This window comes from Leptodactylus fuscus, chromosome 7 (genome assembly GCF_031893055.1).
Source record: "Leptodactylus fuscus isolate aLepFus1 chromosome 7, aLepFus1.hap2, whole genome shotgun sequence".
NCBI classification, from domain to species: Eukaryota; Metazoa; Chordata; class Amphibia; order Anura; family Leptodactylidae; genus Leptodactylus; species Leptodactylus fuscus.
The window spans coordinates 151466992-151483392 of record NC_134271.1 but is presented as its reverse complement, the minus strand read 5'-3'; the positions used below and the strand labels follow the sequence as shown (position 1 = coordinate 151483392).

At 44.8% G+C, this 16401-nt stretch overlaps 1 protein-coding gene across 1 annotated transcript in view; it reads left to right on the top strand.

Moving 5' to 3' along the window:
• LOC142214639 (NACHT, LRR and PYD domains-containing protein 6-like) overlaps positions 1-879 on the top strand; it is a 55515-nt gene extending 54636 nt beyond the window's left edge. Inside the window, exon 9 of the mRNA XM_075283577.1 lies at positions 792-879. Within this exon, the coding sequence (XP_075139678.1) occupies positions 792-879 (88 nt within the window). The remainder of the gene's footprint in view (positions 1-791) is intronic.
• Positions 880-16401: the final 15522 nt, after the last annotated feature.

Here is a 16401-nt window from a genome sequence, read left to right as displayed (position 1 = left end):
TCCATGAAAGAGGTAAAAATAGGACATGATCTGTGTTTTGTAGGTCTGCGAAAACAGATTGTCAAAAAATCGTTCATGTGAATAGCTCCATTTCACATATAGTGAATGTAATCCATCTGTGTGACAGCTGCGATGACTGTTGTGTGAATGTAGGCTAAGGCAAATAGATAAAGCTGACATTAAAAAAAAGATGAAATTGTCAGTTGTTAATGTCTGTTTTCCATCAGTTTAGTCTTTTTTTAACCCATCTTTTTTTCACTAGTGAAAATGGAACATTGCCCCAAAACATGAATGTTAATGACTCCATAGACTTGTATTGTATTGTTTCCTCAACGTTGTATTGGGTTTGTCAGGCTGGAAAAAAATAGACAAAGATAGAACATGTGCCATTTGTATGTTCTGTCTCTCATTGTCCTAAAAATATATTTAAAAAATCATCTGATAAGCATGGGAGACTTTTTTGAAATAGGAGGTACAATAGTGGCCACGACCATCTACGCCCACTGTCATACAGCTCGCCGGGGTTCTATGCAGAAATGACTCAGAAAAAGTTTAACTTTTATCAAAATGTGCATGAGTGGTTACAGAGGCAAGTGATGACTGTTGTAACTGTTTATAGAAGCGATATGTGATAGGACATGGCGTCATATATATCCTCCCAGTGTCACCCACCAGTTCTATCCCCACACAGGATTGTAGTCCTCCTCAATTCACTAATCTGAGATCATGACAAAACCTTCACAATACAAACTCACTAATACTAGTAATGGATATTCTGCTTTCTTTTCCAGCTTGAGAGATAATCCATTGTCTGAAGAGGAGAAGGAAGCCTTAAAACGTCTGGGAGAAAACAAACCAAATCTAAAGATAGACTACTGAACAAAGAAGAATCAGGTTTTTTTATCTGCAAATAGCAAATAACAGGAGAACGTATAATTTAAAGGGATTCTACCATTAAAACTCTTTTTTTTCTAGGTAACACGTTGGAATAGCCTTTAGAAAGGCTATTCGTCTCCTACCTTTAGAAGTGATCTCCGCCACGCCATTCATTAGAAATACCAGTTTTTACCGGTATGCTAATTAGTTCTCTCGCAGCGATGGGGGCGTCCCCACTGCTGCTTGAGAACAGGCTCCCGCGACGCCTCTATCTTCTGCTGGATCCTCCCCTTCCTTCTTCGGCTTCACGTCATTATTGAGGGAAGGTAATAATGGTTGGAGACGAAGGGCAAGTAATTTCACCCAGAACTTTAGATCCAGGTTTAGAAGGGAAATAGGGTGATAGCTGCTGCATAATTGGGAATCCTTCCTTCCATCTTTGGCAATAAGCACAACGTGAGCTTCTAGCAATTGTGTCGGAAATCTGTCACCTGAGAGAACAGCGTTGAAAGTCAGGGTTAACGGAGGAAGCAGGGAGTGTAGAAAGATTTTGTAGTAACTCAGCGGGAAGCCGTACAGACATGCACCATGTGCAGTCAGGAAGCCTCTGGGGTACACTTTAATATGTGTCTTCTATGTGGTGGTGATTCAGAGTATCCTTGATTTTAGGTGCAAAAAAAGCATAGGAGGTAGGATAACCGTTTTAACAGATATTGCTCACCACTCAGTTTAAGCTTCTCTATCACCCCAGTGTGACTCCTCATCATTCTGCCACCTCAAGGCCTTGAAGAGGATTTGGCCCCAAAGCCATCATGACCAATGTAGTCGTCATCTTGAGCCTTTACCAACTGTGGCACTTCCACACATCTAATAATTTCACTATCCTTTCCTTAAATAGACAAATAATAATAATTAGACATGAGCAAATTGGTTTGAAATTAGCTGAAATCATTACTAAGTTATAAAAAAAATCCACAAATCATTATCATACTCTGTAGTCTCTTCAGACCCCAAAGTGTAATATGTGGAGGCCCAAAGGAGATATGGAAAAATAATAAGCGTTTATACTCATCTTCCCTTCTCCTCGTCTCCCTCCCGGTATCCAGTGCTCCTTTGCAGACATCTTTCAGCCTCTTGGATGACACCTATGATTGGTCATACAGTTTTCATGTGAGCAGCACTCTCCTGAGCTTCCAGATGGGTGCACTTATTCCACCGGCGGCTGACCAGAACCCACCAATGTAAATAAGGTTTTTTTAAAGGATGGACTCCAGGTAGTTGAGCTTGCTTGTAAGTTTTATTTTATTCCATGTTAGAGCAATATATCATATACAGGGTGTAGATTTTGTAAGAGCAACGTTTTGGGCTGTGAGAGCCCTTCCTCAGGCATTACAATCTGAATAAGAAGGAATGATGGCTGCCGCATATCTAGCACAAATATATTTCTTATGAGGCCCAGGAGAAATGATCCTGGTAAGGAACCCAAGGATGGGGGAGATGTACGTCTTACATTAGCAAGCTCTGACCTATGATTGGTCTTCAGCGGTCACATGGGTTTCACCAACATCATAATAATTTTATCAACGCCTTACTTGATTCTTGATTTTGGTATATGCTCATTACATAACCTCTGCCAGTTTACAGTGCAGTCTATGGAGAGGGGAGGGGGAGGACAGAAACTAGAGTTGATTCGAATAGTATTCGAAACATAGTTTTGAATACCTCACTCCCATAGGAATGAATGGAAGCAAAGCAAGGGGTTAAAGGGGTTGTCCCATCACAAGGATCCTATCTATACTGCTTGATAATGTGGATGTTAGACTTTTCCTAAATACATTGCTTCAGCAAAACTGTTTTGTTTGTCCACTATCTTACTTTATTCATTTCTTTGTTGACACATCCCTTGACTTATCTGGTCAAAAGTCAAGTGATGTATCTGCCAGCAGCGGCAGGAGCGATTCTGCTATTCGGGAGGGGGGGGGGGGGGGGGAGGAGGAGCGGAATAGCAGCATCGCTCCTGCCGCTGCTGGCTTCATGCAGGGCAGGAGCGTAACGATGTTGCAGGCACCTGTGCCAGCGTCTACACTCCCTGGCATCCGCCTCTCTATTACAGCGGATGCCGGGTCTAAATTGCATTGTGAAGGCTGTACGTCCAATGCCTAGCTGCATCGGGAGGGCCAGCGGCATAGAAGCGACGACTTCTCGCTGCTGGCTTTGCATATGTAACCCCGCCCACCAATGACGCAACAAAGCCGGAAGAATGAAGAATTTACAGCATCGAAGACTGGTGAGTATGCGACGTGGGAATACCCCTTTAAGCGCTGGCCGCTTCCATTCATTCCTATGGAGCGAGGAATTCGAAACTATAGTTTCGAATACTATTCGCTCATCTCTAACAGTAACAGATATGAGGCCTTCTACAGTATTAAGAGTCATTTCTATCAGGAGAAGGCTGGATAATAATTCCTGATAACTCAGCTGTGTTGTGAAACAAAAGTGTCTCTCTACAGTGCAGATGTCTCTCTGCGTTCAGATGTCTTCTTCCTTATCTCTGCTCTCTTCATAGATTTCTATTGTACAAATTTGTTCTGTTGCAAAACGAGGCAAAAAAGTGAAGAAACCGGCACTTATCTTATAAAAAGTATATTGCAAAGTTTTATCTTTACCGGCACCATGCATTTAGAAAAAAAATAAAAATAAAAACTTGAAATTTTTAAAACATTACTTGTAGTGCTTTTTATTTTTCACAACTATATCTGCACAGTTTTGTTTTTTTCTCAAAAAATAAAAAATGCTTGAAAAATTCTAAAATTTTATAGAATTATATAGAAATATATAGGTGTCTTTTTTTTTTTTAAACACAGCATGACTACGGTTTTATGTAATAGAGTTTTAGGGTTAGGCAACACAATATGAGAGAGATGAGCGAATATACACTCACCGGCCACTTTATTAGGTACACCTGTCCAACTGCTCGTTAACACTTAATTTCTAATCAGCCAATCACATGGCGGCAACTCAGTGCATTTAGGCATGTAGACATGGTCAAGACAATCTCCTGCAGTTCAAACCGAGCATCAGTATGGGGAAGAAAGGTGATTTGAGTGCCTTTGAACGTGGCATGGTTGTTGGTGCCAGAAGGGCTGGTCTGAGTATTTCAGAAACTGCTGATCTACTGGGATTTTCACGCACAACCATCTCTAGGGTTTACAGAGAATGGTCCGAAAAAGAAAAAACATCCAGTGAGCGGCAGTTCTGTGGGCGGAAATGCGTTGTTGATGCCAGAAGTCAGAGGAGAATGGCCAGACTGGTTCGAGCTGATAGAAAGGCAACAGTGACTCAAATAGCCACCCGTTACAACCAAGGTAGCCAGAAGAGCATCTCTGAACGCCGCACAGTACGTCCAACTTTGAGGCTACAGATGGGCTACAGCAGCAGAAGACCACACCGGGTGCCACTCCTTTCAGCTAAGAACAGGAAACTGAGGCTACAATTTGCACAAGCTCATCGAAATTGGACAATTGAAGATTGGAAAAACGTTGCCTGGTCTGATGAGTCTCGATTTCTGCTGCGACATTCGGATGGTAGGGTCAGAATTTGGCATCAACAACATGAAAGCATGGATCCATCCTGCCTTGTATCGGTAACGGTTCAGGCTGGTGGTGGTGGTGTCACGGTGTGGGGAATATTTTCTTGGCGCTCTTTGGGCCCCTTGGTACCAATTGAGCATCGTTGCAACGCCAAAGCCTACCTGAGTATTGTTGCTGACCATGTCCATCCCTTTATGACCACAATGTACCCAACATCTGATGGCTACTTTCAGCAGGATAATGCAATGCCATGTCATAAAGCTGGAATCATCTCAGACTGGTTTCTTGAACATGACAATGAGTTCACTGTACTCCAATGGCCTCCACAGTCACCAGATCTCAATCCAATAGAGGAGCATGTTTGGGATGTGGTGGAACGGGAGATTCGCATCATGGATGTGCAGCCGACAAATCTGCGGCAACTGTGTGATGCCATCATGTCAATATGGAGCAAAATCTCTGAGGAATGCTTCCAGCACCTTGTTGTATCTATGCCACGAAGAATTGAGGCAGTTCTGAAGGCAAAAGGGGGTCCAACCCGTTACTAGCATGGTGTACCTAATAAAGTGGCCGGTGAGTGTAGATATTCAATGGCATCATTCAGTGGCAGCACCTCTCTTGTGATTGGCCCATTTCAATTTAGCATCAGGGCAATTGCTTTGGTGCTAAATTCAAATGGTCAAAATGTCTTTACCTAGTGGGGCTAACACCGGTAATAGCGCCCACGGGTCCGATATGATTTTTTTCATTTTTACCCACTACACTTATTTTTTTTTAGTTTTCTTGTACTGTGACATTATAGCATCACAGCACAGGGATAGATGATAGCAGGACGACCGCCGCCATTATCAGCGGTGATGCCGCCATCACATAGGAACTATTACTGCTATTGAATTCAATAACAGCAGCGGCTCTCCTGTGATTGGCCCACAGGAGCACCAGGTGTCTCTAGTAGCCCTGACAGTATTCTACACCATGTATTAAGCCAATTTAAGGTGTGATTTGTACCCAATTAATCAAAGCAAAACAAATCAGGAACCCGAAACAAATCTGGGATCAGTGCTGGGTCTTCACTTATAAGTGGTGTACCCCAGGGGTCAGTGCCTGTCTTCTGTTATAAGTAGTGTGGTCAGTTTATGGCCTCATATGCGCCATTTCCTAGTTCAGGAGAAATTGTGTAATGAAATTTGGGAAGCTTGTTCTCCTTTGTGTTCTTGTGAAAATGAAAAATTTGCTGCCAAATTGATGGTTTATTGGAAAAAAGTAATTTTTTATTTTATTTTCCCAATGTTAATAAATTCTGTGAAACAGCGTTAAGGTAAAAATGCTCACTATACCCCTTGATATGTTCTGTGTGGGGTGTAGTTTCTAAAATGGTGTCAATTTTGGGGGTTTCCATTATATTGGTACTTTAAGGACTCTGTAAATGCGACGTGGCACCTGAAAACTATTCCAGCAACATCTGCCCTCCAAAACCCAAATAGCGCTCTTTCCATTCTGAGCCCCGCCATGTTTCCATACAGCAGATTATGGCCACATATGGGGTATTGGTGTGTTCAGGAGAAATTGTGTAACAAACTGTGGGGGGCTTTTTCTTCTTTAACCCCTTGTGAAAATTTTGGGGATAAATTGATATGTTACTGGTAGTAATTTTTTTATTTATACATCCCAATATTAATAAAATCTGTGAAACGACTGTGGGTTCAAAGTTCTCACTATACCCCTTGATAGGTTCCGTCAGGGGTGTAGTTTCTAAAATGGGGTCACTTTTGGAGGTTTCCATTGTTTTGGTACTCTAGGGGCTCTGTGTAAGGAAATTGCTAAGACAGCAATTCCCAGAACTGTTAAACCCTGGGAGGGGCACAAGAGACAGTGAGCCCTAAGCTGAAGCCCCCCGCTTTCCCTACCCTCTCTTTACGTCTGTCCTGGAGTCTCCGGTCAATGCGAACAGCTAAGGTCATGGCCTGTTCTAAGGTGGGGGGATCCGGGTGACCTACCCAAACATCTTTAACTGAGTCATTGAGACCTTGTTTAAAGAGAGCCCCCAACGCTGCATCACACCAACCTGTGGTTATGCTAAGTTTCCGAAACTCAGAGCAATAAAGTTCAGCGGAGCGTTTACCCTGCCGGAGGGTAAGTAGTTGTGATTCAGCAAGTCCAATTTGGTCAGGCTCTGCATAAATGGCCCCCAAAGATTTGAAAAATCTTCCCAAATCTGCCCACTCCTCTGCTTCAGGGGGAAGTTTCAGGGCCCAAGTCTGTGGATCCCCCTGTAAGAGAGAGATGACCACCCCCACCATCTGAGACTGAGATGCATGAGGATTGACACGAAAGTATAGCAAACATGACTCTCGAAATGTCTCAAACTTCCCTCTGTCCCCAGAAAACCGGTCCGGGAGTAACATTTTAACCCTGGGAAGGGAAATGACATTAGTAGGTGTAGCCGCAGTCTTTGCTTGTTTTTGGGAGAGGTTGTGTACCTGATTAGCCAATTCAGACACCAAACCTGCTAAACCCTCCATCCGAGATACCAGGTCTTGAACAGAAGCCATAGTATGGAATAGGAGGGAATTTTTTTTTTTTTTATGGGCTTGCTATTACCGTGCGCATACCTGCTCTGACTTTCGCTGTTTTTGATTACTCTATTATACTTGACCTTTGGCTTTCCTCACTGACTTCTCTTCTTGGACTCCGATTTGGTACTGTATTGCCCGACTGTTACTGACCCTTGGCTAAGTTGACTTCCCATTGTTGTTGTTCGTCTTGTCTGCGTTTGGTGTGTCACATACTCAGGGAGGGACTGTCTTCGTGGTTGCCGCCTATTACGTAGGATAGGGCCTGGCAATAGGAAGGGAGAGCGGGGGGCATAAGCCTAGGGCTCACTGTCTCTTGTGTCCCTGTTCCAGGGTTCCCTAACACTCTGTTAATGAGACATGGTACCTGAAAACTATTCCAAAAAAATTCTGTTTTTCATACCCCTAGTGTCACTCCTTCCCTTTCATGCGCTGCCGCCTGGCCAAAGATCACTTTACACCCACATGTGAGGGATTTCTGTGCCTTCAAGAAATTGCATAATAAGATTCATTTTCTTCTTTAACCCTTTGTGAATGTGTTAATTGTAAGGCAGTATTTGGGCCTGTTGGCAGCAAGAGGAGGATGGTAGAAAATTAAAGCGTAGTCTTTCGTATAAGAAAACTATAAGCCAGCAAATGGAACATAAATGGGGGCTCTGTAATTTCCACCAACATACTTAGGACTGAGGTAGTGAGGAAGTAGGCAGGAAAAAAGAGGTGGAGGGAGGTTGAGAAAAGGGCTAGAAGGGGATATAAATTGAGAGCCAGTAACAAGGAGAAATGAGGTAAAGGGATAGCAAAGATAGAAAGGATGGAAGAGAGAAACTAGAAAGTGAAAAGGAAAGAGGGGGAGGGGGGAAGAAAGAAAAAGTTGAAAAAACTAAGTGCGGCACATCTGGAGGTCTCCACAGGTCCTTCCTCCCAAGGGCTCAAGTCAGATCAATTAAATATTCAAGTTTCTCCAAGGAAACCAAATTTTTAGGAATCTATCACGATTTCTCACTTTCCAGGTGGATAGCCCCTCAAAACGTACAATTTGTTTTACTTTCTCAAATCATTTGGATTTCTGAGGAGGATCAGAACTCAGCCATTTGCGAGGTATTAGAGAATTGGTTAACTATGGATGACGGCGGCAATAAACAGCATGATAACAGTTAGATTCCTGTACAGCGACTAGGATGGCAATTAAATTTTGTCTGGGGCCATGCAACCACCCAAACCCACGGGACCTGACCAGACATTGCCCTCAGGATTAGAGATGAGCGAACACTAAAATGTTCGAGGTTCGAAATTCGATTCGAACAGCCGCTCACTGTTCGAGTGTTCGAATGGGTTTCGAACCCCATTATAGTCTTTTGGGAACATATACTTGTTAAGGGGGAAACCCAAATTCGTGTCTGGAGGGTCACCAAGTCCACTATCACACCCCAGGAAATGATACCAACACCCTGGAATGACACTGGGACAGCAGGGGAAGCATGTCTGGGGGCATAAAAGTCACTTTATTTCATGGAAATCCCTGTCAGTTTGCGATTTTCGCAAGCTAACTTTTCCCCATAGAAATGCATTGGCCAGTGCTGATTGGCCAGAGTACGGAACTCGACCAATCAGCGCTGGCTCTGCTGGAGGAGGCGGAGTCTAAGATCGCTCCACACCAGTCTCCATTCAGGTCTGACCTTAGACTCCGCCTCCTCCGGCAGAGCCAGCGCTGATTGGCCGAAGGCTGGCCAATGCATTCCTATGCGAATGCAGAGACTTAGCAGTGCTGAGTCAGTTTTGCTCAACTACACATCTGATGCACACTCGGCACTGCTACATCAGATGTAGCAATCTGATGTAGCAGAGCCGAGGGTGCACTAGAACCCCTGTGCAAACTCAGTTCACGCTAATAGAATGCATTGGCCAGCGCTGATTGGCCAATGCATTCTATTAGCCCGATGAAGTAGAGCTGAATGTCCATTCAGGTCGGACCTGAATGGAGACTGGTGTGGAGCGATCTTAGACTCCGCCTCCTCCAGCAGAGCCAGCGCTGATTGGCCGAATTCCGTACTCTGGCCAATCAGCGCTGGCCAATGCATTCTATTAGCTTGATGAAGCAGAGTGTGCACAAGGGTTCAAGCGCACCCTCGGCTCTGATGTAGCAGAGCCGAGGGTGCACAAGGGTTCAAGCGCACCCTCGGCTCTCCTACATCAGAGCCGAGGGTGCGCTTGAACCCTTGTGCACACTCTGCTTCATCAAGCTAATAGAATGCATTGGCCAGCACTGATTGGCCAGAGTACGGAATTCGGCCAATCAGCGCTGGCCAATGCATCCCTATGGGAAAAAGTTTATCTCACAAAAATCACAATTACACTCCCGATAGAGCCCCAAAAAGTTATTTTTAATAACATTCCCCCCTAAATAAAGGTTATCCCTAGCTATCCCTGCCTGTACAGCTATCCCTGTCTCATAGTCACAAAGTTCACATTCTCATATGACCCGGATTTGAAATCCACTATTCGTCTAAAATGGAGGTCACCTGATTTCGGCAGCCAATGACTTTTTCCAATTTTTTTCAATGCCCCCGGTTTCGTAGTTCCTGTCCCACCTCCCCTGTGCTGTTATTGGTGCAAAAAAGGCGCCAGGGAAGGTGGGAGGGGAATCGAATTTTGGCGCACTTTACCATGCGGTGTTCGATTCGATTCGAACATGGCGAACACCCTGATATCCGATCGAACATGTGTTCGATAGAACACTGTTCGCTCATCTCTACTAAGGATCCCAAGGGGTCAGGCGGGAGCCCACCCCAAGGAATACACTAAAATTAAAAGGAATTGACGTAACAGGCATAAAAGAGCCTCCAAGTAAAAAGAGAGTGTGGGATCATCTTTCAGCGATGATCCAGAGGTATCAGGATGATCACATTAGAGTACATGAGTACTTCTGAGAGTAAAAATCGTCACTTAATATGTAGGAGCATGTAACCGCAATGAAGGTATGCAGAGGTACTTATTACGTGAAGGAGGCCAATGCCTCATAGAAACAAACGCATAGCTATATTAATGGTCTGTAGAAGTCATGAGCATGTCTGTCATCTCGAGTAGGGCATAAACGTACCGTATATACTCGAGTATAAGCCGACCCGAATATAAGCCGACCCCCCTAATTTTACCACAAAAAACTAGGAAAACTTATTGACTCGAGTATAAGCCTAGGGGGAAATGCAGCAGCTACTGGAAAATTTCAAAAATTAAAATGGCCGAGTTCTTGGGTGCAGTAAGTGCTGGGAAAGGGGAGGGGGTGTTTTGATTGTCTGTCTGCCCCTTCCCTGAGCTTGAGGACTGGGTTTTTTACCCCCACTTGGAATTCAGCCTGGCTGAATATAGGGGATCTGCAGTGCTCCTAATAACCCCTTCCCGACGGAATAGAAGCACTGCAGATCCCCTATATTCAGTAGACCGGGCACTGTCAGACACAGGGATACCTAATGTGTATGTGTGTCACAGTCATTGTCTACTTTGAGGGCAGGTTCGCACCAGCGCCCAATCTCAGTTATGCAGGTTTCCGTTTCCTGCCCGAGAAACATTCATGGGTTTGAAAAGTGTCCGCCGGTGAGCGTCTTCTGCTCTCCGCATTGAAACCGTTTTTTGGGTTTTTTTTAGTCGGACATGCAGGACTTTGTGTCCAGTAAAAAACAAAACGGTTTCGCCATGGGCAGCAGAAGACGGCTCGCCCACAGACACTGAATGTCGGTTTCTGTCTTCTGCTGACAGAAAACGGAAACCTGCATAACTGAGATCAGGTGCTGGTGTGAACCCGCTGTTAACTTTTATTTATTTTATTTTTTATTATATTTTTTTAAAACTTTGTTTAGCCCCCCTGGGGGACTTGAACCTGCAGTCATTTGATTGCAAGTTCCATAGACGGCAATACAAGTGTATTGCCGTCTATGGGAGAATCTCTACATTACTATTACGGCTGGTCATAGACCAGCCGTAATAGTAATATAGCGATGACAGGCCTGGGAGCCTTCATTAGGCTCCCGGCTGTCGTCGGAACAGGTCGGCTCCTGCGAGCTCGCTGCGCAGGAGCCGGCCTGCAACTTTAAAGGTACGGGGCCGGCCGGAGGGGGGAGGACATCTCCGGAGGGCACCTCCGCTGTAACGCTTACAGTGAAGATGCCATAACTTATGCCTACAATCAGAGATCACAGGCATAAGCTTCAGCATCTCTGCTGTAAGCATTACAGCGGAGGTGCTGGTTTCTATGGCGACCGCTCTGCAGAGCGGCGCCATTACGTTTACAGCCCGGCATCCGGACCCGGCATCCAGACACCGGGGCGGGTGCCGGGGCCCACAGCATCCCCACGCTCCTGCCAGGAGCGCGGCGATGCTGTACATTAAAATCTGCAGAAGTACTTACGGTACTTCTGCTAGCAGGCCAGGAAGCAGCCACACGCCGGGTGCGGGCCTGAGTTTATGTGGCTACGTCACCCGGCGTGTGATGGAGCGGTGGGGGGGCGGAGTCTGCTATCTTGGCCTGCTAGCAGAAAATTACCGTAATGACCCGAATATAAGCCGAGGAGCACTTTTTCAGCACAAAAACTGTGCTGAAAAACTCGGCTTATACTCGAGTATATACGGTAATTAGTGGATGAAGCAGACATCACAGGGATGAAAACGACAGTTATTAACAACCCACATACAGAAATAAAAGTGAACATGTCTTAGGAGCCCAAGGGCAACTCACGTGTGATGAAAGTCTAGTAGGTTGCAACAAACTCAAGGGGTTTTACAAAGTCATAGTAAATTTTGTCAGCCGAGATCTTGGATGCGCTTTTTTCCGGGTGTTCTCTTTACTTTCGGTGATTTAGGGGAACGAGAACCGCCAGATTTCCCGCCAGCATCTAGTTGAAGGAGTTCTGGTAAAGCCGATACATCTACTGGTAGAGGAAGCCAAGAGGGTATTGCTATAGGTGAAATGTCTAGTGTCCAGTGTCGACCAGGCATTTGAGAGGTCATCCAGGGTGCGTATAACTATCCTGTGGCCTTGCTTCAGATGGAAAGCCCAAATGGAAACAGCCAGGCATATGGAAGGCCTTTCTCTTTTAAGGCTTCTAGAAGTGGACGGAGGACTCGCTGCTTGGTCAGTGTCGACGGACCAATGTCTTGGAATAACTGGAGCTCATGTTGTTCAAATAAGATCGGGCGTTTATTCCTAGCCGCCAGAAAGATAGCAGAGGTGTCCACAGTGGTCAAGAGTCCACAGATCATGTCTCTTGGTGGCTCATCTGGCTTAGGTATGGGGCGTATTGCCCTATGGATCCTTTCAATTTGGACAGTCAGGGCGTAGTAGTGAGGAGGATAGACAAGCTGCTGCTTCTCTAAGTGAAGCTGGAGAGTACGATTCCGGTAAGTTCTTGATACGCAGATTGCCTCTCCTATTCCTATTTTCTAGGTCCTCTAATAAATCGTATGCCCTGTTCAAGTGGCTGTGGTGTAATGTCAGATGCTGCACTGAAGCCGTGGAATGTTCTGTAATGGCGGCACAGGCCGTCTCTAAGACCTCTACTCGGCGTCCCATACCTTGAATGTCTGTGCGCAGGTCTCTGAGTTCTGAGTGTACCGGAGCAATAGCCTTCCTCAGAAAGGATTTTGTTATTGCAGTGGAGATGGTGTCAGATCTGTCATAGCTAGTAGCACTGTCTGCATCCGATTCTTCTGTTGTTTCTCTAGGTCCAGCATCTCCGGGCGCCATCTTGCACACCATTACAGGGGATTGTAGCATCTTTTTTTTAAAAGAATTTGTGGACCTGTGGTGCGTTGTTTCTTCCCACGGGGGTACCAGGGGGATCCCCACTCCTATCCCTGCCGATTTTGCCCATTTGAAGCAGCTTGTGGTAGCGGTAAGGCAGGATTCTGGCTCCATGTCTGACAGAGCTGCAGGCTCAGACCTCCATCAGCATTGACGGTTAGGCTCTGCCCCCCACTTGTGAGCCTTCAAACAAATATAAAGCAGAGATATGGTATATGTTATTTATTCATGTATTTGGGTGATATGACTATCTGCCTGAAAAGCAGAAAATGTCACAATTTGAAAAGTGCAATTTTTTTTCCAAAGTTCCATTAAATTTCCAATTATTTATTTTTTTTATAAATAAATACAAAAATATTGATCAATGTTTACTAATAAACACTGTGTCATGAAAAAACAATCTCAGAATCACTTGTGTAAGTTACAGCATATCAAAGTTATTGCCATATAAAGTGATACATGTCAAGTTTGGAAAATGAGGCCTGGTCCTTAAGGTACTTTTGAGCTGTGTCCTTAAGGGGTTAAAGGGGCAATATACTGTGTAAGGGTCCGTTCCCACAATGTAACGCGGCACTGATTCTGACATGTAAACTCGTGTCAGAGTCAGTACTGCAAAACAAATCCCATTGACTTGAATGGGTTCCGTTTAGCGCGCGTAACACATTGAAATCAATGGGAGGCTTTTTAACGCATTGATTTAAATGTGTTACGCACGCTACATGGATCCTATTGAAGTCAATGGGATTCTGTTTTGCAGCGCTGACTCTGACACGAGTTTACGTGTCAGAATCAGCGCCACATTACATCGTGGGAACGGACCTTAACTGTGTAAACGGGGTGTTATACTGTGTGTAGCCCAAAAATGGAGAATTATTTAACCGGAAAATGGGTGGACAGCAGTGGTAAAGAAGGCAAGTAGCCTAAAAATATTGATATGGGGGTGGGCTCCAGACATAATTTGCTTGCCCTGTATAATATATGGAACGGTTCTAGGTGAAGAGACCTCAGAAGTTATCTGAACACTGAATACTCTTCTAACAGCTGATGGGGTCGGGTGTCAGCCATTAACCCCCACCCACCACCACCACCACAATCGTTCTAATATTAGTGATCTATACTGAAGACAGTTCATTGATGTCATAATCAAGGAAAATCCCAGTCTGGACCTGGTTCACACTGTATATGACTACATGTGTAACTCAGTAATGATACCCATGGCTATACAATATACACACGTCCTCCATCTGATACTACAAGGTGGAGGCTGAATATGTGTAACGTGTCACAAGGTCCTACTCACTATATAGTATATGGAATAAGTCTATATACTACTATATACACAGAGCTGATACTACAGGATACATACCAGTAGGGCGGCTGCCGAGCATCTGTATATATAGAGAGAAGCCTCATCTTTAAACAAAGAGATCCTTTATATCCTCCAGTATGATAAACACTAGAGATGAGCGAACAGCGTTCGATCGAATTGATATTCGATCGAATATCAGGCTGCTCGAGATATTCGATTCCAATCGAATACCACGCAGAAAACGCACTAAAAATTTGTATCCCCTCCCACCTTCCCTGGCACCTTTTTTTGCACCAATAACTGTGCAGGGGAGGTGGGACAGGAACTACGACAATGGAGGCATCGAAAAAAAAAACGGAAAAAGTAATTAGCTGGCTAAATCAGGTGACCTCCAATTTATGCGAATAGTGGATTTCAGATCCGGGACATATGAGACTGTGAACTATGTGACTGTGAGGTATGGATAAATGTACTGGCAGGGTTAGCTAGGGATTACCTTTATTTAGGTGAAAATGTGTTATGGTCAGCAGGGTTTATTAAAAAAACAAACTAAACCCTATGGAGCCCTCTGGGCTACTGACTGCTAACACCTAAGTGTCACTGCCAGCTAAATTTTATCAGCAGGTGTACTCTGTTACCGTTCACAGAGCCCTATGCAATCAGAGCAGCCGCACAAATAAACTAACTAGCTAGCCAGCACTCCTGGACTAGCCAGAGACCAACCTACCCTGTGTGCTTCTAGTTCCACCCAACCCCCCAAAGCAACTACAGCCAGCAACTTGTCAGTGTGAATACTGACTGACACAGCAAAGGCCTAATGAGCTTTCACACAACTCACACACACAAGGCAGCATGCTGCCCAACTACCAATGGCATTGCTGTCTCTGGGGAATTTACTAACTAGGGCCACTAAATATTTTACAGACTGGGACCCAAGCACCACACACACATCAATTCAGGTTATCAGATTTGGTTTGAGATTTGATCTTAGAGCGCCGGGCGTCCAGACCAGCCCCCTTATATAGGCAAGGGGCGGTCTCCAGCAAATAGCCCAGCTGCCCAATCCAAGCGTCCATTGGTCGACACCTATGTCGGTCAAACCTGGCTGTTGCAAGGCAGATTAACCCTTGCAATCCTGGACTGTGCAGAGGAACAGGCAGCGACACCCATATCATGGCTGCAGATACTCCACAATCCTAACAGAATGTTACTCAAACAGCTCTTTGGGGCTCTATCTCTATCAGCTTGCATTATGCTGGAGCTGACTTTTTCTCATAGGAATGCATTGACCAGCGTAGCAGGGTTCAGCGCACAGTCAGCTCTGCTGCATCTCAGATATAGCAGGGTTCAGCACACAGTCAGCTCTGCTACATCTGAGATACAGCAGGGTTCAGCACACAGTCAGCTCTGCTGTATCTCAGATGTAGCAGGGTTCAGTGCACGGCCAGATCTGCTGCATCTGAGATCGGACCACAATGGAGACTGCTGTGGACCGATCTTAGACTCCGCCTCAATGTATTTTGTATTTCTACACCCTGTGAATGACTTATAGGTAAGAAATTCATCATTCTATATATGTATAAAGGGTCACTTATTTATAGAAAGTATTAAAATCATACCTCCCAACTAGCCCAGATTCCGGGTCCTGTCCTGGTTGGCAAGAGGTATGTCCAGGATTCACCTTATCTGCATTCTCTGACTCCTGGAACAGAGACCTGAGACAGAGCAGCAGGGGAGCGAGGAGAGGTGAGTATCAGTGATTTTTTTTTATGTTACACTGTGGTAGATGAAGAGGGACATTAAACTGTGGGGGCAGATGAATGGGGGGACAATATACTGAGGAGGCATATGAGGAGAACATTAAACTGTGGGTTCAGATAGAGGAGGACATTAAATTTGGGGGCAGAGGAAGAAGGACAACTGGGGGCAGATGGATGGGGCATTAAATGTATCATTTAAGGCAAATAATATACAAAAGTAACATATAATGACATATAACATATAAGACATAGGAAGACAAACAGAGGAGGGTCCACCGCTAAGTGGTGGACAAATACCGCAAACCCTCCCACTGGAAGGTGACTAGAGAACCCCCAATAGTAAATGTATTAAGCACCCACAGATATAGTAAAATAATGGTAACAGAGTATCTAGACAGTAATGCACACGTAACCAATTAAGTATACATAATTGCAAATATAGGTAAAATAGTAAGTGTAAGGACATATGCAAAACTATCCATAAACAAGATGGTGAATA